General features: G+C 32.0%; 3 protein-coding genes across 3 annotated transcripts; 2 read left to right on the top strand and 1 right to left on the bottom strand.

Annotated features, from left to right (window-relative positions):
- The first annotated feature begins 873 nt into the window (after positions 1–873).
- LOC123215107 (putative glutamine amidotransferase GAT1_2.1) lies at positions 874–4,398 on the top strand. Its single transcript, XM_044635165.1, has 4 exons — positions 874–1,036; positions 2,248–2,978; positions 3,225–3,431; positions 4,069–4,398. Exons 1-4 carry the CDS (start codon positions 937–939, stop codon positions 4,327–4,329), a joined length of 1,299 nt encoding a protein of 432 aa, XP_044491100.1. The 5' UTR covers positions 874–936; the 3' UTR covers positions 4,330–4,398.
- A 1,333-nt stretch (positions 4,399–5,731) lies between these two features.
- Positions 5,732–9,542, bottom strand: LOC123214958. Its single transcript, XM_044634985.1, has 6 exons — positions 9,039–9,542; positions 8,600–8,820; positions 7,514–7,793; positions 7,289–7,374; positions 7,108–7,199; positions 5,732–6,621 (listed from the first exon to the last, which is right to left on the bottom strand). Exons 1-6 carry the CDS (start codon positions 9,348–9,350, stop codon positions 6,389–6,391), a joined length of 1,224 nt encoding a protein of 407 aa, XP_044490920.1. The 5' UTR covers positions 9,351–9,542; the 3' UTR covers positions 5,732–6,388.
- Positions 9,543–16,976: 7,434 nt separating this feature from the next.
- On the top strand, positions 16,977–23,403 carry LOC123214602 (LEAF RUST 10 DISEASE-RESISTANCE LOCUS RECEPTOR-LIKE PROTEIN KINASE-like 1.2). The gene is made up of 4 exons (XM_044634474.1): positions 16,977–17,823; positions 21,488–21,538; positions 21,679–21,936; positions 22,193–23,403. The coding sequence occupies exons 1-4, from the start codon at positions 17,049–17,051 to the stop codon at positions 23,170–23,172; spliced, it is 2,064 nt and encodes a 687-aa protein (XP_044490409.1). The 5' UTR covers positions 16,977–17,048; the 3' UTR covers positions 23,173–23,403.

Genomic DNA, 23,403 nt, shown 5'->3' with positions numbered 1-23,403 from the left:
AAACACACTTTATGTATTAGAATCATATCGAAAATATTTGAACATAACTTATTTACTGTATTTTAGAAATGAGTTGTTTCGTATTATAACATAACCTAGTTAATCTATTTTAACATAAAACAACACATTTTATATGTTTTAAACATATCCATGGAAGACATTAATCCAATCTTACCTGTTTTGACATGAAATGACACAACCCAAATACGATGTGACACTAATATATAAGTTGTTTTTGGGTTATAAGACCTAGACACGACCCATTTCGTAAATGGGTAGACATGAACACAACTATTTTGTGATTTACGTAAAAAAATAATAAAATTATATGCATAAATTATTATGTGTTTTCTTGTGATTGAGTATTAATATATTTTTAATTTTTAGCTATTCAATTACATAATAACACATCGTTGTTTATATATAAAATTATATATATAATATTAGTTGTAAAAAATACCTAATATGAACCATTTTTAAAATTTTGTCGTATCGAATTAATGAGTGGTCTAATAAATCACTGACTCTAATTAAAATAAAGGATTAAATGGGTTGTGTCATAAAAATTAAATAATTTATTAAAAAAACAAAATAAAAATTTATTTGTTTAGGAGCAATATAAAAAATTCTAATCAAAGTAAGTTTTGACTTGACCAAGCTTAACAAATTCGGCACGTGCACCAAAAATTTCTATAAATGAAAATAAAAAATTTAAATCGATTTTAGAGATATATACGTTCATGGAGATCTCTGAGTCATTTATAACGAAAAACTCGTAACAATATCCAACCCAAAAACTCACTATATATTTAAGAAGAAGAACATCCAAGTGTAAGATTTTCATGGAGTCTCTCAATCTACAGAAACTCAGATTGCCATAAAAGTTCTGTTTTCAAATCCTTTTGAAGATTGCCCTTTATATTTTGACGTCGTTTTATGAATATGGCGGCTTCGTCTGATCTCTCTATGATACTTCCTAGGGTTCTTATCGTCTCTCGAAGAACCCTTCGCAAGAACAAGTTTGTGGATTTTGTGGGTTCGTTTTCTTCTCTTTTTCTTTCTCTCTGATTATTCTTATTTTGACGTGATTTTTCTGAATTTTTCTTGCTCTAGGGTTTTTTTTTTTCCTTTTTTGATTTATAGATGACCCTTTGTATTGATATATTGTCAGTGTGGCTTGCTGTGATGTCATTTAGTAGAGGTTATAGTATTTGGCTTTCATCCTCGTCAGGAAACACAAATCTTGTGCCGGAATACGTAGAAAATCCAATGGTTCTCCCGGAACCAGAGAGAAATACCATTATCCCGACGCCGGCAACTTTAGTATTTTAAGTTCATACATCAAAGCAAGGTCTCGGCATCCTGCTTGGCGTCAGTACATAGCTATTTTTAATTAGGGCATCACTTAGACTCCAAAAGAGGGATATCAATTAAAATATTCTAATTTTTCTTCTTATATACATATATATAGTCACCTTTTTTTTATTATATGTATAACCTAAAACATAAAATATCTAAAATGCCTTTAGAGTTTGTACTCACCCAGTCAGTCAAATATAAACTCACACAATCAAAACATAAAACTCACTCATTCATCCAACCTAGATTATGAAATTTTTTGATGATTTTGACAGTAAAAATATTGGTTAGGTGGTTGATCTCCAATTAATTTATTTTTAAAAATTGGTTGATTAGGTGCTTAGTTAGCTGATTAATATGAAATCTGATAATCTTCTTCTTTTAATGGTAAAATCAACTTAAAAAATAGCTATATTCAAAAGGTGATTATATATATAAAAGACAAAAAAAAAGTGGTTATTTTGATCAATATCTCCAAAAAAAGCTTTAGTTTGAATTTTTCTAAAAAATAATTTAACTTTTAGATTCATTCTAAGTCAATTTTAACTTAAATATTTAAATTAATTCAACATAATGAGGCGAATAAGGGGTCAAGACTTTTTTAGGTTTAAAAAATTTGAATTACCCTATTTGTATTAAAAAAATGAGTGTTTTAATAACATTTAGTTGTAGAAAAATTATTAGTTTAATATATTTAAAATATCAAAATAATTTTTAAAATTCTACATATTTATTAAATTTCATCATTTCTTCATTGATTTTCTATACTTTACTTTTAATCAATTTTGATATTTCCTAACTATATTTGCACTAGATATAGTTCACATTTCACTTATTTTATTTAGCAGAAGCCTCTATGAACTTGTTCTTAACGTGGGAATTGAGCAGGAGAATATCATCTAGATCTAATTGTGAGCTATGGAGCTGTACCTGTGATCGTCCCACGAGTCAGTGGTGTTCACATGCTCTTAGACAGCTTCGAGCCCATTCATGGAGTTCTCCTATGTGAAGGAGAAGACATAGATCCCTCCCACTACGAATCCGAACTCTCAGGATTTTCCCCTCAAGAGCTCCAAGAAATCAGAGAACTCCACGCCAGTGACACTGCAATCGACAGAGAAAAAGATACAATCGAGTTAAGGCTTGCAAAACTCTGCCTGGAAAGAAACATCCCATATCTTGGAATTTGCAGAGGCTCACAGGTGCTCAATGTGGCCTGTGGCGGCACGCTTTATCAGGATGTTGAAAAGGAACTCTCGAAGAAGAATGGGAATCTGCAGAGAGTTATGCATATGAACTATGAGAATTATGATGGGCACAGGCATTTGGTGAAGGTGGTGGACAAGACGCCACTGCATGACTGGTTTAGGGATTCTTTGGGGGGGAATAAAATGGAGATTATGGTGAATAGTTATCATCATCAAGGTGTGAAGAAACTTGCTCAGCGATTTGTACCAATGGCCTTTGCCCCGGATGGCTTGATTGAAGGGTTTTATGATCCTGACACTTATAATCCTGAAGAGGGTAAGTTCATAATGGGGCTTCAGTTTCATCCTGAGCGGATGCGCAATCCTGAAACTGATGATTTTGATTATCCTGGATGCCGATCTGCTTATGAGGTAATATAAGAAAGGTGCAAGATTATATATACCCACTTTGAATATACAAATAGGTACAAACTTATGTATGTCATCGTGTGATTAGATATTATTTTATCCTTAATTTAAAGTTACTCAATCTTATGATAATACACATCAAATATGTACTTAAATTTGGTATCGACAATTTTATTGATATAAGAAAGATTCTTAATGTTTTAATTCTTCAGATTTCAGAGAATTTAAGTTTGAAGAGTCTTTTTGCAGGAGTTTGTGAAGGCAGTGATTGCTTATGACAAGAAGCTTAGTTGCTCAGCAAGAATTCCAAATTCTGTCAAACTTAACCAGGAAATGGAGAAGAAGAGAAAAGTACTTGTTCGGAGCTTCTCAATTGCTAGAAACATGTACAGTTCAGGCGGTGCAAAGGTTTCAGGTCAAGAATCTGAATTGCAAGTTGGGGCTGAGTTCCTTGAGGTTAACCCTAACCATTTTCATGTTTTCTTGGCCAATAAAATTGTGTATACATGTTTTTGAGTTAACAGATAGACATACATATAATGTGTCATTATATAATCGAATTGTGATTAAATAATTTTAAATTAAGAGTAAAATAATACATCATCACATGATAATATGTTATGTGTATACTCAATAGTGTGTACACATAGTATTGCTCGCTTCCCCACATGGCACTATATCAATATCATAAAATAACCTATGAAACTAAAAGTGAATTTGAGCAAGATTCAAGCTTGAACAAGGACCAACTTAAGGTTGGCATGAATTGGAAAAGCCTTGTTTAAGCTTAAGTTGGTGATGAATTGTTAGATGAGACATTGGAGAAAAATAATAAGTCTTGTCAGAAATGAAAAAGATGGATTTATTGTCATTGTCAATGAAAAGTCATATGAGTATGTTGGTAGTTTTCCAACAATTCAATCTATCTGAATTGGTTTGGCTTAAACTCGAGCTAGGGTTACCCAATCTTGAGTTTGGGCTCGTTTTAGTCAAATCCCAAGTCAACTTAGATCAGATTCATCCTTACATGAAACAAAACACTTGGATTGACCAAATCCTGCTCGTGATGCGGGGTTGTTTTGTTATTATGCAGGCAAATACTGCGTTGAGTTTGCAGCAAGAGAAGAGGCTGAAGCAAATGGGGGCCACAGTGAGGAATGCATCTTCATATATTCAAAGATTGAAGATGAATGAAGAGAGGGAGAGAATGGCCCGAAATATAATGGGGAAAATGTCAATAGAGCAACTTTCTGAACTCAAATCATTCTACCATTTAATGGGACAGATCTGTTCTGAATCCTTGGAGAAAAAGCTTCATGATCTAGTTGTTGTCGATGAAGAAGACACCCACTAACTATGAAAATTGTGAATGAATTGTTTGTAATGCTTTTATTGTAAGTTAATTGTGTGTAAGTTCTATATGGGAGTTTGCTCTTATTCATCTTCTATTCACGAAGTAGAAGTTCATATTCAAATTATAGTTATTATACATATAGTACAATACATTATATATGAAAAAATATATATATATCTTAAAGTATATAAAAAATTAATACGGTACAACATATATTTTATAATATAATATATATTACTAATATAAATTAATACATTTTTTTTTAAATGATGACAAAAGAAAGATGTCGATAAAAAATTTTAAAATTTTGGAAATATTTATGATATATTTTAAGATGATGACATGATAACTAAAATTTTTTATTATTTAATATTATTATTATTTCTAAAAGACATATACTACGACGGGCGATAAAGAATACAAAATGCATTCAACATAATATAATGTCCAAAGCAAAACAAATATGATATCATGAATAATACTAAATGTACAAACTTCTTACACAAACTCTTCCATAGTTGAATAATGCAGCAATAACAGAGTTGTAAGTGGGAGTTTGTATCAGTAGTTTGCACATGTAACACCGCTCAATGATATTATATTTCTACATAGGGCTGCGATTGAACCTAGCTGAGCCAAATACTGTCGAACTCAAACTTGGTTCAATTGCGTTTTTACAAAGCTTTAGATTGAGAGTTGCAAGCCCAGTTTGAACTTGTGCTAGAACTGTCAACTCAGACTCCACTTAAGTAACTATAATTAAACCTCATAATTTGTATAATTGTTATTATCTCATGTTTAAAGTAAGGAAATAAGATTTCAAAAATGTAAATACAAAATTTAAAATTTTTCAAAGTTCATTAATATTATACTCAAACCAATTCAATGATAGCAATAACAAACCCAAGTTTTGCTCGAGTATAATACTCGAGGCATTCACACAAAAGTTCAATTCAATAATAATCAAGCCAGTATTGTTGATTTCAGTCTCAACTCCATTGGTTTTTGCAAAGCTTAAGACCTAGAGTTGCAAACTCAAACTCAAACTCGAGATAGAAATTGTTGATTAGACCTCAACTCAAGCAATTAAACCTCAAACTTAAGATAAAGACATATATTCATTAATACTCAATTCTAACAATAGAGAGCTCAAACTCCACTCGAGTATAACACTGGAGCCTTTTGAACTTAAGCCTGGTTCAACAATAGTCAAACTAAGCCACATATTGCTCATAAGCTGCTCAAATCATTTGCAGCCCTATTTCTGTATCTCCCAGGAGATTAGAAAATCAACACCTAATAAATTCAAGTAGAAACATATGATATGCATTTAAAATATGAGAATCATGCAACATGATGGCACTAGCAAAAACTAAAAGTTCCAAGCATCAAGAGAACCATGTAGCTAACCTAAATCATCAATTAATATAAATAAAAGTATTTCTTTGAACACACTGTTCTTCAGATGGGGTTGACAAAACATAAGACTTTTACCAGTTAGTAGCTAGTACAAATCTGGGGTTGCTCAAACTTCACGCTTAACGCAACCTCCCTATCAAAATATCAAAATCCCCTTAAAACGATGTTAAATAAAGTATTACATCCTAATTGTCAGGGCCAAAAAAAGAGCCTGTTCTCTTAAGAACATAGCATTCATTGATATGGATATGGAGATGGATATAGATATAGGTATAAAAAAGAAAATAAATAAAGAAACTTGTTTGTGCTGACATAGCAAGCCGAACTGCAGCTTTGTCTCGTTTATTAGCTCAGAACTTCAGAACCTTCTCTAAACTATTAACTTGAGACTTCTAGCAGTTGATCTCCTTCCATTCCAAAGTGTTCATACTGTTTTATGCATTCTTTGTTAATCTCTCTCTCTCTCTTTTTTTTTTTCCTCTTTTTTTCATTCAAGTAATTAATGACTGATAGGATATATCACCCCAAACTCAAATGTGATCCTAAAACTACAACAATTTAAGGTGATTTCAACTCACAGGAACCTCTTCACAAGAGGATACAGTTGTTGCAGCATTATAATTGCAGTGATATCCCAGTATCACCTGCTGCAGAAAAATACAAAATCTGGGTGATCAACTTGAAGCCCTCTTAACCAATTATCAGCATCCTGCTGAAGGGAATTTGCCATTTGGCGCTCACATCCCCCATTAGGGGTCCATACAGATCCCTTGAACTTGTATGATGCAAGACCAAAAACACGTAAAGACATCATAGGAACACCACCAATCTCATTGGGATATGTATTAGCTGGAGCTTTTGCACTTTCTGGAACTGCAAAAGTTCAATATGATGAATTAGAAACATTACAAAATCTTCATTTGACAGAGTAATATATCAGGAATAGATCCTGATAGTTAACATAGCACAGAAAAAACGGCAGTGATTACTTTAAATACATGCCTTAAGGTACAAGAGCTTCTTATTCCACCCCAACTACAACACTTTTCACCCTTTCTTAAACTGGAGGACTTGGGAAGAAAAGGTTCCATACTAATAGATTCAAGTCCATAGCTATGGATTTCAAACATATGATTTAAAAATTACATGCAACAAAGCAACGCACGTTCTTAAATTAAATGAAAATAACTGTAAGAATCTTTTGGCTTCAATCCACATAATCGCTCCATCCAAACAAATTAACACACAGAATATCAAAGTGTACAATAATTGGCATAAAGGCCCAAGATTTTCTAAAACACAAATAACACCAAAAAAATAAAAAATAGGCACGAAAATTAATGAGATCTTTTCATTTACCTCCCACTGGTGTGTGAAGAGAATGATACGTCAAAAAACATGCATCCAGATCTTTTAATGTTGGTCCTGTTGGAATTCTGTAGATTGGATACCTACAAATTTTCAATCAGGGCCATTACTTTATATGTAAATAAAAGAGGATAACAGAAGTAGAGGCATAAATTATGTTAAACAACAATACCAGGCTACAGAAATCCAACTGGAATTCAGCAAATCACAACTTCTCAGTGTTTTCAGCTTAGGGAAATGGGAGGCAAGAACTGATATCTGTGACATCAAAAAGATTCAGCAAAACATTACAAGGCATAAAGGCTAAAAATTGGGTGAACAAAGTCCCCTGCACAGTGGGTATTTCCTATTTCTTTTGGAACAAATAGAACAAACCAAAAAAAAAAAAAACACTTGCCTTGTTAGCTAAAGGTTCCCGGCTATAAGGAGCATCCCGTTCAAAATATTCAAATATCAAACGACCTTGAGAGTTTGTAGCTTCACCCTCATCACTAGACAAGTCTTCCTGAACATTATGCTGATCTCTCAAAGACAATGGATCCATCCTAATCTCAGTTTCTATACAATGATGGCTCCATTGCTCCCTTGAGTATTTTGGTCCTCTTTCAAGTTCACAGTCACTGCTACCATCACTACTTGAGTCCCTAAAATCAGAGTCACTATCCTCACCTAATCGCCTGTCACATAACAGAAGTGTTAAAGCAAACCAATAGCATCTCTCTCTGCATGGTAATATGAGAATCAACTGACATCAAAGAAAAAGTAGCAAAGTACAAAAACAAGGAAAAAGAATCCCGAGAAATATCAACAACGGAAGAGTTGGCTTTCGTTGCACTTGAGCCATTAGAGCTCAATGTTAGCTTTAACCAACCTCTAATAGGCAATTATGGACACCTTAGTTGGCCTTAAACAATAGCTCAAAGCCACAAGTCATCCAAGAGTCCAGCATCAATCCCCTAGAAGTACAAGCCAATAAATCATTCCTAACTCCCAACTACACCCCACAGTCCCATTATCCCCTCTCCATTCAAGAAGGCAGTCAACTGTTATGGCAATGAAGTACTCCCATGTCATTCAAGATTTCGTCTACTCAACAAGGTGGATAAAAGCCAATAGCAGATCACCTGACTCTTCCAATCCACATTTAAAATAACTTCAGTCGGTTTGATTCATTCTCTAAAAGATCATACCAACATCAAGTTGGCATTTATACAAAACTCCAATAACTCAATGTTTACATTCCTCTGCTCCTAACCATAAACTACATTTCACCAATTGTAAGAGGTTATTCCTTGTCAATCTATTTTGACATCACACAACAATTTATAATCCTAATTGTTCCATATGGTCCGTAATTTTCAATGGAAATCAACTCATTCAGTTCAGATTTGTGATACTATTCAAATAAACAGGAAACTTAAGCTAGGAAAACAAATTAATAAACCCATAAGAATTTGATGCCAGAAAAAAACATAATTATTACCTAGACTTCACCACTGATGAACTCGTAGAATCAACGTATATTTGAATACCAGACAAATACGGCACATAATACTGAACGACACAATCACTGTTGTTTAAAACCAGTGGAACCCCTGCTCCATAAACACTCCACTCCCAAAACGACTCCCACAAATCACCAAGCACAAAGTATGGCCGATACTCCATGTCACGCGTCGTCCTCCCCCTCATCGACATCGTAGTCTGCCACCAATTTCGAAACAGAAAAATCATATTTTCAAAAACAAAGACGAATCAGTCAATCACTAAACTAAAATAAATTTAAGCAATCGCTCTATAAATCCAGGGAATATGACAGGGACCGAATTATACAAATTGAAAAATAAATCCATCCCAGTACCGATACCGAGATACGGTAAGTTACCAGATCACTGTACTAGTATTCTATGCAAAAAACGAACCTTAGACGGATACTGCGCCGGCACAGACGGCGTGATCGCCTCCAAAAACCGTTCCAAGTTACTCAAAACCGGTTCAAATGCCGGTTCCGCAACTATTTTGCTTACATCGTTTAAACCGGTACGGTTCTCCGGCTCTCTAACCACCACCACCTCCTGCGATTGCTTTACCGAAGACTGACTCGGTGTCACGTCGCTCTTAGCTCTACGGAGTTGCTCGTTCGTCGAATTCTGCTGTGCTCTACGCGCTTTCACCGAATTGTAAAACCGATCGTCACCGCAATGGCGCGTGAATGACAAACCCGTCGCGAACATCTTTACACAACCGAACGAGAAGAAAAGAAAACTAATCTGATTGTTTTGGTACAGATGGATCAAAAGGAACGAAGAAAGAGTTCGGTGAAACTGAACCCAAGCGGTTTTAATGGAACATGGTGAAGGGCAAAATAGTAAAATGAGGTCAGTAGAAGGAAAAGAGATTGAGATTCAAAAACCAGGCCCTGAAGGAATAAAAAAGGAAAACAATTCTTAAAAAATGAACCCCTGAGTTTCGATGCTTTTTTGCACCCTATAACTTTAAAAACTTTAAGATAACCCCATATTGCTCGCTTTTTTAAAGACATATTTTGTGACTGATGGTATAGTTGATCACTTTTTCAGTGTTGATTTTCTACAATTGACTAAGGAATCCAACCGTACAATAATATTTGAAAGCCATTTCAAAATTATAGGGTCATTAAGAATGTTTTAAATATTTGGGGACAAATGAGATTTCACAAATTTCTCTTATTATTAAACAATTTTAAAAGAATTTAATCATTATTTTTTTAAAGCAAGAAAAAATAATAGATTTGACTAAATCTGGCTGTGATCGAAGGAAGGTACGAAATGGGGAATAGCTATTAAAGGCACTAGTTATTGAGGGGTCAGAAACGACATGTCGGCATGTGAGGAGAGATGGTGAGACACACGTGTATGGCGATTGAGACATGGTGTGGGTGTCATTTTCTTATCCCATTCGATTTTATCGATAAATTTGAATAGTTTTGCCGGGGACGAAGTGTTGCTTCCACGCGCGCTTTTTGGATTTGAGGAAGCACGCGCGAACTATTGGGGACATCGTGGGGTCGCATCGCCACGTTGCCTTGCTGTCCGGGTTCTTCAGTTTGATTATCATACGTAAATACTTATTATTGTAGAATTAAATGTTAAAACTTTTGTATTATCGTGATTAAACTCCTCAAGAGATTGCTTTAAACTCAAATTGAACTAGTAATGGAGCTTAGAGTTTGATTTGAGTTTTCCTTAAGGATCAACTCACGACCTAAAAACTTTCAAAGGGATTTTAACTTAAAGTCAATTCGTATATCAATTTAAATGAGTTTATATTTTAATCTAAATCGAATTGATTATTAGTTTGATCAACCGTTTAGTTAGAGTTTTAAAACATTGCTCATAACTCATATTAAAGGAATTGAGTTTAAATTTGAACAAACCGAGTCAAAGATGGGATTTGTTTTCATAAACGAGTTGATCTAAATATTTGAATTCAAACTTGAATCGGATAGAATCTAAAATCAATTTACCTTCGAATTAACTTTAAAACTTGATTTTACAAATCAAACCAAGTCCAAACTATCATATTATTAACTTGTCGATTTTAAGTTAATTTTAATTCAAATAGGTTTTCATTTGATTTAAATCAAATCGAATTTGAGTCTACTAGTAACGAACAAAATAAACTTTTTTATACCATAAAATACAAATGGTCAAAATATAATTAACGAACAATATAATATGTGTTATTATATGATTAAGTATTATTTTATTCTTAATTTAAAATCACATAATCACATAATGATATGTATCTCATGTATATTCATTTATGTACTTAAAATAGATACATATAATTTTATACTAAATTTAAAATTATTTAACTACTTAATCACATAATGATATGAATTATTTTATTATAAAGTACTCACAACGTTTGAATATACCAAACTTTATACTAAATTCATTATTATATTTCATATGTTTATTGCAACTTACAATAAATTATATATATTAATTTCCAGGAGTAAATTAAAGGGCGACCGTCATGTCACAGCAGGATAACGTGACGGTCGGTCACATTTACATATTTAAGAAATTAAAAAAAATAAAAAATAATATCATATGAATTAATGCATAATCACAATTATAAATGTTAACACGTGTAGTCACGCGATTAAGTTATATTTTCTTTCAATTTCTCCTTTATTTTTTAAAAATTTTAAAATAAAATTGAAAAAATTAATTAGAAAAATAATATTACTCTAATTTAATGAGACATTTTTACAATTTAAAGTTGAAACAGTTGGTGGTTGTCTGGTTAGGAACAAAAGTAAATTTGGAATCGGCTTAAATCTAACGAAGTTCAATTTACTCGAATTAGTAAATAATAACATTGACTAAAGAGAGAAATCGTCAAAAATAAAACAAAAGAAGATATAACAAAATTATAAGAAAACGATAATGAGGTAAGCTCTTATACCACAATACTAATAAAACATTAATCTAAAGCTTGGTAAACCTATTCTTGTTTATTTTAAAGTGGACTAATTCAAGCTAAACACCAAATTGAGCCCAAGTTTGCCCACCTTAAATCCTACCCTCAACATCAAGATATGTCAGTAGTCATATACATTAGGCTTCTTTCTAAAATTTATTGTATCAATTTACCCATCAAATATTTGGTTGCCCATAGATTTGTAAAGCCCATAATAACCCCATAATGTGGGCCCTAATCACCACTTCACGACCGAATAAATATAAGATTTGTATCTTAAATATGAGTAATTAAATTAAACAATATTATACGTATATAATTTTTAATATATTATTTACAAATAAAATTGTTGTCTACAGAAATGAAAAATTATTATTTACAAATTAAACAATATATTATTAACAAATAAATATATTTTTTAATATATATTTTCATTTATAAATAAATGAAAAATGAAAAATTCTAAAGAAAGATAAATTTATTAATGGCTTTTCTAAATATTGTTAGATTCAAACTAACTCGATTCTAATATTAAAATTTGAATTCAATTTATTCGAATTGAAATTAAGTTGAAACTTATTTATCTTATCTTGATTTTAATCTTAAGATAATACAATGAATCTAATTTGGTGACCCTTCTTGATGGAACTCACTTAACACGGAAAATTAGGAAAGAATTCAAAAGTTTCATCCTAAGAATTGACATGACCAAAAAAATAAAAAGAAAGTTCAAGATTAATTAGGAGATGAAAGTCAAGGATTTCGGATGAATGAATTGACTTTTCTTGGCTACATTTCCGAATTAGCAATCATATAATTGGACATTTATAGTGTCTTTTGCACCTTGGAAAATTTTCTTTTTATAGAAGGAATTGGGGTGACGATCTTTCTTATTTCTTATGAAGATGAGAGCTTATAATATAAGGTTGAATTGTGAAATCTCTATCAATCAATCTCGATTGTTTTGATGCACGATTTTAAAATTTGGATTGAATTAGTAGATTTGGTTGAAAATTAGTGTCAAATTTGATTTAGATCATGATTAAAATTTATTTTAATAATTAGATTAAATTAACCTATGTTTAAATATATAGTGTAAAAATATGATACAACTACCAAATAAGATCAGTTTGATCGTTAATATTGACATCACAAAGTTAAAGCCCATTTTAATATTTTAATCATATTATGTTAATATCATTGAATTGACCATCTAATCAGACTGATCGATTTATTTACTAACTATTTAATCGAATCAATGTTTGATGTAAATCTAAAAACATTGCTCCGTTGTGAACAGTTCAAAAAATCGATGCCATGCCCTTTGTTTCTTTCACGAATCTAGAAAGATAACGTGGTGGCTGACAATCAAAAGAAAGGGTTACGAATTTCTAGACCAAATTTGTGAACATGTGTGACCATCATATTAAATTAAAATTTGATTAAATGTAATAAGCAAATTGTTGTAGACATTATCTTGATGTTTATTTAAATAGTTCAATCGGTTAAACTAATAAAAATCCGAATCGATCTTTTCATCGGATTACTACCGAATTCAGGTTTTAAAACTTAGATTAGGATAAATATTGCTAGTCCTTGATGATTTTTTAGTTGTAACCATCAACGGTCTCAAGAGACTCTTATCTTACTGTTTCTTTAAAATTTTTATAAAATAAATAATGATCGATTAAAGTGTGGCTTAAGTAGATGGTTTTGTAATACTTAAATTAGATTTAATCATGTTTACACATAAAATATATAATATTGAATTATTGATGAATTTAAATACTTAATTAAAACATATTTATAGAAAAATCTGCATGATTCATACCTTTGAATCCGTAGAGCCCCTGAGAATCATTTTATTGTCTTTATACAGTAACTCTTCCATTCTTGAAAGTTTCTAGATTATGATTTTTAATAGATAAAACTATTGTATTAGGGTTTGGAAAAGGAGACTAATTTATAAAAGATTATTAGATTGTAAATGTCTAATAAGCCCATATGTGGTACCTTTAAATAAATCTTATATCGATAAAATACGAAAGAGATATTGAATATGTATGAGCTTCTTAAGTTATTAATATCCGTTTTAAGTTATAAAATTCAAAAATAAAATCATAATATATATAATTATTTTTATATAAAATTATATATATTATTGTGTAAGTAATTTTATTTATTTTTCTTTATTCCTGCCTATGCTTGGAACTCTTTTCTCAACTCTTATCCACTTACCAATTCATTTAACTCAATATTTATCTTGATTTAGTGTGATAACTTGGTTTAAATACTCCTTTAATGATATTATTTAACTTATTAATGATATTATTTATTTCGTCAATGATTTTTTTATTATATTTTTACCTAATTTTAATGAATTTGAATTAACTATTATGAATTCAAATCGAATAAAAGTCAACTCATATTCAATCTTGACTTAAATTAAATTTAATCCTAATTTCTTATAAGAAAATATACAAAATTAAGGTTGAATTTGATTCGAGATATTGAAACTTGAATTCGAGCTTCGATCTAATGAGCTAAATTTGAACAATGAATTAGACTTATTTTTATAAATGAATTAACTTAAAGGGTACTCAAAGTTAAATTACTTTCAAAAGTCAACTCATCTTGTGATTAATGATAAGCCAAAAGAAAGTCAACTGAATCCCTTAATTTTGATTTTTAAAAAAAATTAAGATATAATAAATATAAATATAATTCATAAAATTTATATTGATTTTATGTAAATTTAAATTTTTATATTTTATTTTTATTTAATTTTCACTTTTATAATTTTTATGTCTAGATCTGATAATATTTAGCAATATCAAATTGAACCTTGTAGGAGCTCCGTTTGGTCAAATCCAGCCCCAGCAGAAAAATTGTTAAACTATAAATTTACCAACTATAACTGTGAAGCTGTCAATTCTTCAACGTTGAATTCAAACTCAATCTCTTTTCAAATCACAAGAAAATCATTCAATATTGAAACTTCCAAATGAACTACCAAGCCGTCCAGAACTTTTTGGTTTCTCTTGTTTATGATTAAATTCATTGAAACCATGTTAGTACAAGTTTCGTGAATAAAACAAGTTGGTCAATTTTCATGAGTTTTTTAAAATTCTGACCCCATTTTGGGTTATTAAATTCAATTCAACGGTCCAAGATGTGAGGCTGATTTGTACACCCTCTTTTACTCTATCTTTTTTCCATATAAAGCCCTTAATAATTTGGTTAAGCTCTCCCCACCCCCACAACACTTTCCGGAAACTAAATAATACTCCCCATCTTCACTTTCTGTCTACCTAGCTACAATTGACCATTGTTGACCATTTGAAAAATCAAGTCTATTCGATCGAGTCTACTCAAACATAGTTATTAGTATTATACAATATCATATATGAAAAATGATATATATATTAGAGTGTATTAAAAATTAATAAAATTATGTATATATATTTATGATGTATAATTTGAATATATAGATGTTATATCATTATGTGATTAAATGATTTTAAATTAAAGATAAAATAATAATCAATTATATAATAACATATCATTTGTATAGCCAAATTGTGTACACACAATATCACTCATTAAAAATTTTTATAATATATGATATATATTATACGATATGATTGATGTGTACATGTCTATATTGATAATTATATCGATATGAGTTAATACATCTTTTTCAGAAAATGATAATGTGGTAGATGTGTATGTAAAAAACTTTAAAACTTTAAGACTGCTTGTGATATTTTTTAATATAATGACTCGATAATTTAAAATCTTTATAGTAGTATCATATGTATAAATAATAAACACAAATGATGATATGTTATAATGTGATTGAGTCAAAATCGGTCAATTATATAATGATATATAATCGTTTGTATATAAATTTATGTTTATTGTTTATGTATATAATTTTATTAAAATTTTTATTATTTAAAAATATGTATCATATCATATGAATATGATATATGATACAAAAAATTTAGGTTTTATATATATATTATAATGTACAATGAAAAAGAAAATTAATGAGAACACTCCACTCATTGCCATGGCTAAGTTGACACCATTATTCGTTTCTATTATATTTGTGGTTGATTTTATGAGAAAGATTTTGAACCTTTAACATTTCACTTGGATCAATTTAAAGTTAGAGATTTAAATATGAAATCTGAGGCTATGGAAAGTTAGGGATTTTAGATTTTTTTTTCAAATCTTATTTAGTAAATGACTAGTATAACCCTAATTTAGTTAAAGTTAGCGATTGACGACCATGATTGGACCTAAAAACTAAATTTTTATGAGATAAATTCAAAAATAATGGTACAAAGTATGAAAAAAAATTAAATGAGATCAAAATTAGAAACATTTAGTATAAGCACTATTAGAAATGACTATTGCTATAGTTATAAGTGGTTATAGTGACACATTCAGGGGTCTTGTTCTCTAGTGAGCAAGAATGACTTTAAAGGGTAATACTAGGGTTGGATTCGAGCTGAGTAAAGCTCGAGCTTGGCTCGGTTTACATATAGCTGAGTTCGAGCTCGTGAAAACCAAGTTTGAACTCCGTTCGAATTCAATTTAGCTCGTTTTTTGTTATTAAAACGATACATATTGATCAAAACAATGTCTTTTTGTATCAAAATTTTTAATTGAAAAATTTGGTGAGTAGCTCAAGTTCGAGCTCGTATAGGGCTTATTCGAGTCAAGCTCAAGCTCGAACCTTGGTTCGAGTCCAACCCTAGGTAATACCTTTGAACCTATAAGCAGTGTTGACGTATTCACTATCATTCTATACTTATACAACAGTTAAAGTGTAACATGGTAGCTGCTATCCCTTGAATATCAATTAATAGTTTGCGTTTATCTTGTGAAGAACCGTTTTAAAATTTCTCCAAGAAATGAGAATACTAGTAGAGTTTTGTTACTAATATAAATCTTAATAGGGTTTGATTTAAATATGATAATTTTAGTATATATAAATATGTTATTCTCTTGTATAAATATAGTAATTAACATAATAATTCGTTAAAAAAATACATTCATTTATAACGAGTTAGGTAAAAAGATATTAAAATAATATTATTTTTATTGAATATAACTTAGTTTTGAATGAATCCGAATTAATCACACATATTTTTCTTTTTATTGTGTAATTATCTGTTTTATTGATCTCATATATAGTTTCTACTTCGATCTTTCTTTCTTACTACTAATAATAGGGGTATGATGTTAGTTTCCGGAACCTTGAGGAAACACTATTGGTTTACTAAACCTGAGGGGTTCTTGCGGCTATCGCCACCTCAACTATTAAACAATTACAAGTCAATCAAACATATCCTGGCAACTCTCTCTCACTAGTCATTTTAAAATTATATATAAATCACATCAATCTGTCTCTTCTCTCTCTTTAATCTTCACAAGTTCATCATCCCCAGATGAAGAATCAAGTTTCAGGCTTCTGTGTTTTCATTCTTTGTATTCTTTCAGCAACAGTTTTGGCCGAAGTGGACCCTTTTTATGAAGCCTGTGTGCGCCATGAAACTTGTGGCGATGGACAAAACATAAGCTTCCCGTTTTACATCCGGGACAAACAACGACCCTACTGTGGCTATCCCGGATTTGAAGTCTCATGCAATAGCCAAGGAAAACCAGTTCTGAATTTGCACAATATCGACTACATTATCCACCAAATCTTCTACGATAAACAGTTTCTTCGTGTGTCAAATGCCGCAGTAGTGTCTGCAACAAACGCTAACACTACTTCTTGTATAGATCCTCGCATCCAAAACGTGTCTCTTCCCGAGGACCGGTTCGCGCTTCTTTCAAATCAAACGGACCTCGTTTTGCTCTACAATTGTAGCACTTCATTGCCTGGGGAATTTTCAAAGTACAAAGAAGGTATCTGTGAAGATAATGAGAACAAAACCGTGGGTGAAGTTTTGGCACTGGTTGAGAATGATCCTAACCTGGAAAATGTTTCCAAGGAATTCTGTCATGGTGATCGGGTGATGGTGCCGGTGGACATGTATGGCGGAGATGGAGGTGGGTTTGGGATTGCAGAGGTGATAAACAAAGGGTTTTTGCTTAACTGGACAGCAAGTAATTGCAGCGTTTGTGAAGATAGCGGGGGCAAGTGTGGCTTCAATCTTTCTACTTATCATTTCAGGTGTTTCTGCCCAGATAGACCTCACGCTCAGCAGTGTGATCCTGGTACTTTTTTCATCAATTTACAGTTCTTCTCAATTATCAAGTTCGTCCTTTTATTTAACTTTCATCAGGGTTAGTGTGAGAAAACTTTCAGATTTACTTACAGGATGAAATTTCAGTATTTTTTATTAAATATATCTAACAAACACAATTAAGATTATTTATTTAGTTTTTGAAGTTCGATCAGGGTGATATTTTGATAACATAAACGTTGTTTTCCCTTGACTTAAATAGAAAAGTGAGTTTGTGTGTGTGGATATCGGTGGCCGCTGGACACATGGGAGTCCTGCTGCTTCATGGCTTGATTTTGTCCACTTGTTTTGAGAGGGGACAAAATTTTGTGCACCACTTGTGTAGGTTAACTGGTTTCATTTATCCGTCGCATTCGTATCCTGCTGTTACTCAGCAAATTTTGGCAAATTTTGGTGACATTTGAAAATTCTTCTGGCCTTTGGATGGAAGATATCTACTATGGGTTAGAATTCTATGCATTATTGGAGATTGTACAGTATTTTCTGTCAGCGTTAGTACTGCCGGTTACAACGGTTTAGGGTTCAAATGTCCTCTTTTAAGTGTTAGATGGTCAAAACTTGATCTAGGAGTGGCTTTGAGTCGAGCTGATTCAAACTCAGATTTACGTTTGACTCAAATAAGTTAAATTTGAACTAAAATTTTAGTTCGATTTTAAATTGAGTTTGACTCATTTATCTTTCTAACAATACTATTCATCTTATCGATGATATTGTTTAACTTTTCGACAATATTAATATTCTTTTTAGTACTCTTTTGACAATAGTATTCATTAATTCAAACAAATTTAAACTAACCATTTGTTCTAGTCCAACTTGATTGAATTCACCCTTAACCAAAGGGCTAGATGAGATTAACTCATTAAGTCGATCTAATTCGAATTTGAGAGTAAGCTCACTTTGGACTTGCCCCAAAATTGGACTAGTAGTTGGATCAGAGTGAACTGTGATACAACCATTGGAACCCTTAGTTCTTTTGTATATTATAAGTAAGACTAAAAAAATTGTAGTTGATGGGACTTCACCGCAACACCTCAGCAATTACTATCAAATTTATTTATAGATAATGAAACGTAAGAAAGACTTTTTCTCAAATTTAAAAAAATTCAAGAGGTCCAAACTAGAAAATTATTATAGGCATACGGTTCAAACTATGTGATAGAATTTTAATATTTATGTGAAAACTTGTACAAGAATTTTCAGTGGAACAAAGAGATTTAACGCATGTAGTCATAAATTATTATTGGCAGGGTTATGGCACATTAATATTGAGTCAACGACGACCTACTTCAATAAACCCAGTTGCCCCACTTGCAAGCTTCTTTATTTATACCCAAATATCAACCTTACAATTTGACAAATTATTCATTGATTAAAGTCAATGAATTTATCAGTCTTAGCCTTCAAATCAATTATATATATATAGGCTCACTATTTTTTCTTTACTTAAAAAAAATATCAAAACAATTTTATTTTGATATATATTTGTTAAAACAACATTAATTTTGGTTGATTCAAAACAAGCTCGTTCAACCTTGTAAGTTTGGTAGGTCAAACACGCTTTAAGTTTGAGTTCGAGCTCAATGGTACAAAACCTTTTAGATTCAAGTTTAAACTCACCTAAGTGGAGTTTCTTTTGAGCTTGATAGTCAAACGAAAAATCAAACTTGAGCCAACTTGGCTTAAATCCACCCTTAGTTGGATACAATTTGAGTTGACTTAGGGTTGACTCATGAATTGGATGAAATGATTCAACTTTGAGCTATAACAAGGATAGCCTGAGCCCAAGATCAAGTCAAGTTAGCTTAATTCAATTGAGTCGTTGGAAAGAGTAGACAAATTCATCTTTTTTAACGATTTTTCTTTTGTTTCAACATTTTCTTCAACGATTTTTTTTCATCTTTGTCTTTAATGACCTTTCTTTTTCTATGGTAACTTTCCAACGACTTCTTCAATAAACCCATTGCCGATTAAGTGAGTTGAGCTCGACCTCCAATTGAACATTTTGGATTCAAACTAAATTTACTCCTGTTCAAACTCAGCTAGGATCCACCCATAGTCCCAAGTTCCATGTACTTTGCCAGTAGGCTAAGTAATTTGTTTTCAGTTAGCTACTATTAGTTGTCAATATATTATGTTTTAGGTAGGATTAGGAGGATAATGCAGTGCAATTTCATGTATAGTCTCCATGCATAGACATTACTATATATATATATTTTTCACAAAATAATTGACTTTGAAGTTTGAACTCTCAGGAGGTCAGTCAAAGTTAATAAGAAGACAAGATTCTTATTAAAATACACTAACATAGGTAACTAACTTTCATATAATAACCATGGTCACATGTAGGGCCTTTGTTTTTTTAAAATTTTTGGGTACAATTATTGATTTAAATATTTATAATTTTATGATAATTATTTTGTCATTTAGTATAATTTTCTGGGAAGTTTATATCTCTAGTCATGGTCCTCAATTAGAGCTATATTATTTGTAATGAAAACAAACACATTAAGTGAGAAGAAAAAGAATGTGAAAACCCAAATCGGGAAAAAACACGGCTGAAGAATGGAGAAATTTACCATACTTAAGTTTAATTTACAAGAAAATGCAATAGATTAATAACTCTATTAAATATTAGGTGTAGAAACTGTAAAACCTTAACCACTAACTTAAGTCTATCTCAAAACATCCTACATTTGTGAACTATACAAATTTACACTTGCAACGGAATGAATTTTCCACTCAATAGAATGCTTGTTTGGGTGTCTAAGTTGGGGTTGTTTAAACCAAGAATGAAATCGTTTATTTGGTTGTCACTTATTTAGTGAGACCCCTAAGTGAATCCCATTTCAACAAAATACGAAAAAATGTTGGTTATGGATGTGCGTCTAACATCGTTTGAAATGCTAAAATGATGATTGTTGTATTTTGAGTTACAAAACTCAAAAACAAAATCACGATGGATTGCATATCTAAAGTGAATAATATCTTGATAATGAGTCGGGTTGTTAGACCAAAATTGATGTTTTAAGTGGAATGTTCACTCACTCAATTGAACAATGGTTTTAATACTAAAATTCCCATTCTACAATCTTGAATGCCTATTATTGGAACTATTGTTCTTCAACTAGAATTCTTGTTTTTGAATTCAAGTCACCTTATCCAACATATTAGGATCCATTTCTTGATGAACACTTCAAGAACAATTGTGATTTCGGTTCCTTAAAAAATTTGACACTTCCCATCTCTCCTTTTCTCTCTTTTAGTATTCCCTTGATTCAATCCCTGTACAAATGCCCCCTCAGTTGCACTATCCCCACAAATTTCACTCCTGGTTGCAATAACTCCCAAAACTCTTTCACTGTCTACAATAACCCAACTGATCATCTTCAAAGATCTCCACCTAAATGTTCTCCTATCAACTTCAAAGTGAAAAAAAGACTCACAAAAGTGTTAAATATTCAGATTTTTTTATGGGCTTCTCTGGATTTTGATTGATTCCTTGCCAGGATTAAGGGCTATATTAGTCTCATATGGGAAGTTCTGACTGTCCTTTGTGCAATCTTGTATTGAATTTGCATGAAAAAAAATATGCTGACATGTTGTTTTATATATAGACTAACATTACTTTTCTCTAGATTATTTCACAGAAAAAGGAAATTCGGAACTCAAGCTAGGCCTGGGACTAGGTAAAACAACTCTTAAACCAAAGTTCTCTGCTGCATATGCTTCTATGCAACCTTCAATGAAAAGCAGTTGTTCAGTATTTTGTGGCTTTCCTCCAAAGCAGTGTGCTGATAAAAAAGTTTGCATTTTTATTAATGATCAGGTATTGGAGTTGGAGTGGGGTCTCTTTTAATCTTGGTTCTGACTGTTACAATTTGGCAACGCAAGATAAAAAAGTATACTCCTACAAGCTTCAATTCAAGAGACAGTTCTTCCGATCCCTCCTCAAAATCAGAATTAGAAGTGGGTGGCGCCTATTTTGGGGTCCCCATATTCTCCTACTCTGAACTTGCAAAAGCCACAAACAATTTTAGTCATGAGAAAGAGCTTGGAGATGGAGGCTTTGGAACGGTATATTATGGTAAGAAACTGAACACTCGAGATATACTTGCTAAATGAACCATATACTTGTAACATCCATACACAAATCCCACATTGGTAAAAACACTAGAGTGATGTTGTGTACATATGAACATCCCATGTTGTTTGAGATAACTCTTAAACTGTCAATATATGTGTTTTAGATTACAAAACCCAAAAAATAGACTATCTTGATACTATACTAAATCAGGACACTTGACAGGTTGCTAAATGACTTATTTAATTCTTTGTATCAGCAAAACTTCGAGATGGGCGGGAAGTTGCAGTGAAGCGCTTATATGAGAACACTTACAGAAGGGTTGAGCAGTTCATGAATGAAGTTGAAATCCTCACACGTTTACACCACAAAAATCTTGTACCCCTTTATGGCTGCACCTCACGGCACAGTCAGCAGGGTCTCCTTCTAGTGTATGAATATGTTCCCAATGGAACTGTTGCAGATCATCTCCATGGTGATCTAATGAAGCCTGGCTCATTAACATGGCCTATTCGTATGAAGATAGCAATAGAAACAGCTAGTGCATTGGCATACCTCCATGCTTCTGATATCATACACCGAGATGTGAAAACTAACAACATTCTTCTTGATAACAATTTTTGTGTAAAAGTTGCTGATTTTGGGCTTTCCAGATTGTTGCCCACTGATGTTACTCATGTCTCAACCGCTCCACAAGGATCTCCAGGCTATGTTGACCCTGAGTATCACCAATGTTACCAACTAACTGATAGGAGTGATGTATATAGCTTTGGAGTTGTCCTGATTGAGCTCATATCATCAATGCCTGCTGTGGATATAAACAGGCACAGAGAAGAGATTAATTTGGCAAACTTAGCATTAACCCGAATTCGAAAACAGGCAATTGAAGAGCTAGTTGATCCATCCCTCGGATACCAATCAGATGAAGAAGTTAAAAGAATGACAACTTCAGTTGCAGAGTTGGCATTTCTATGTTTGCAACAGAAAAAGGAAATGAGACCTCCCATGGATGTGGTTTTGGAGGAATTGAAGAGAATTGACAGTGGAGAGTGGAAACTGGAACATGTGAAAGGAGAGAAAGAGAATAAAGACATGCAGAAGAATATTCAACCACCACCATCACCACCAGATTGTGAAGATATTGCTTTGTTGAAGCACATCAGAGTGCCATCTTCACCCATTTCTGTGACTGCCAAATGGGTTGGCAGTAATAATACCACACCTACTGTCAGTAGCTAAGAATTTTTCTTTCTTGAAGCTGGATTTTTGAGCTCATCTTCTCATATTTTTGTCATCCTAAAAGAAGTAAATATACAATTTGTGTAGTTGAAGCAAGAGAGAATGTACATTGTAAATTCATGGTGAATGGAGCTATTTTCTATTCTTTTCTGAGGCTCTGCAATTGTTATGCTAGTGTTCTTATCTTGTAAAATGTTCAAACTTCAAATCATGGACTACTCTTCGGTGCTA

This window comes from Mangifera indica, chromosome 4, assembly GCF_011075055.1.
Source record: "Mangifera indica cultivar Alphonso chromosome 4, CATAS_Mindica_2.1, whole genome shotgun sequence".
In the NCBI taxonomy this organism is placed as follows: Eukaryota; Viridiplantae; Streptophyta; class Magnoliopsida; order Sapindales; family Anacardiaceae; genus Mangifera; species Mangifera indica.
Note: the sequence above shows the minus strand (reverse complement) of the source record. Positions and strands in the feature narration are given on the sequence as shown.

Coding starts and splice junctions, on each gene's coding strand:
- LOC123215107 (XM_044635165.1), top strand. CDS start 937: ATGAATATGGCGGCTTCGTCTGATCTCTCTATGATACTTCCTAGGGTT. Junction 1,037..2,247: donor CAAGTTTGTGGATTTTGTGG/GTTCGTTTTCTT, acceptor GGAATTGAGCAG/GAGAATATCATCTAGATCTA. Junction 3,432..4,068: donor TTGGGGCTGAGTTCCTTGAG/GTTAACCCTAAC, acceptor GTTATTATGCAG/GCAAATACTGCGTTGAGTTT.
- LOC123214958 (XM_044634985.1), bottom strand. CDS start 9,350: ATGTTCGCGACGGGTTTGTCATTCACGCGCCATTGCGGTGACGATCGG. Junction 8,821..9,038: donor CGGCGCAGTATCCGTCTAAG/GTTCGTTTTTTG, acceptor AATTGGTGGCAG/ACTACGATGTCGATGAGGGG. Junction 6,622..7,107: donor TCTTCACACACCAGTGGGAG/GTAAATGAAAAG, acceptor GAACTTTTGCAG/TTCCAGAAAGTGCAAAAGCT.
- LOC123214602 (XM_044634474.1), top strand. CDS start 17,049: ATGAAGAATCAAGTTTCAGGCTTCTGTGTTTTCATTCTTTGTATTCTT. Junction 21,539..21,678: donor CAAGCTAGGCCTGGGACTAG/GTAAAACAACTC, acceptor ATTAATGATCAG/GTATTGGAGTTGGAGTGGGG. Junction 21,937..22,192: donor CTTTGGAACGGTATATTATG/GTAAGAAACTGA, acceptor TCTTTGTATCAG/CAAAACTTCGAGATGGGCGG.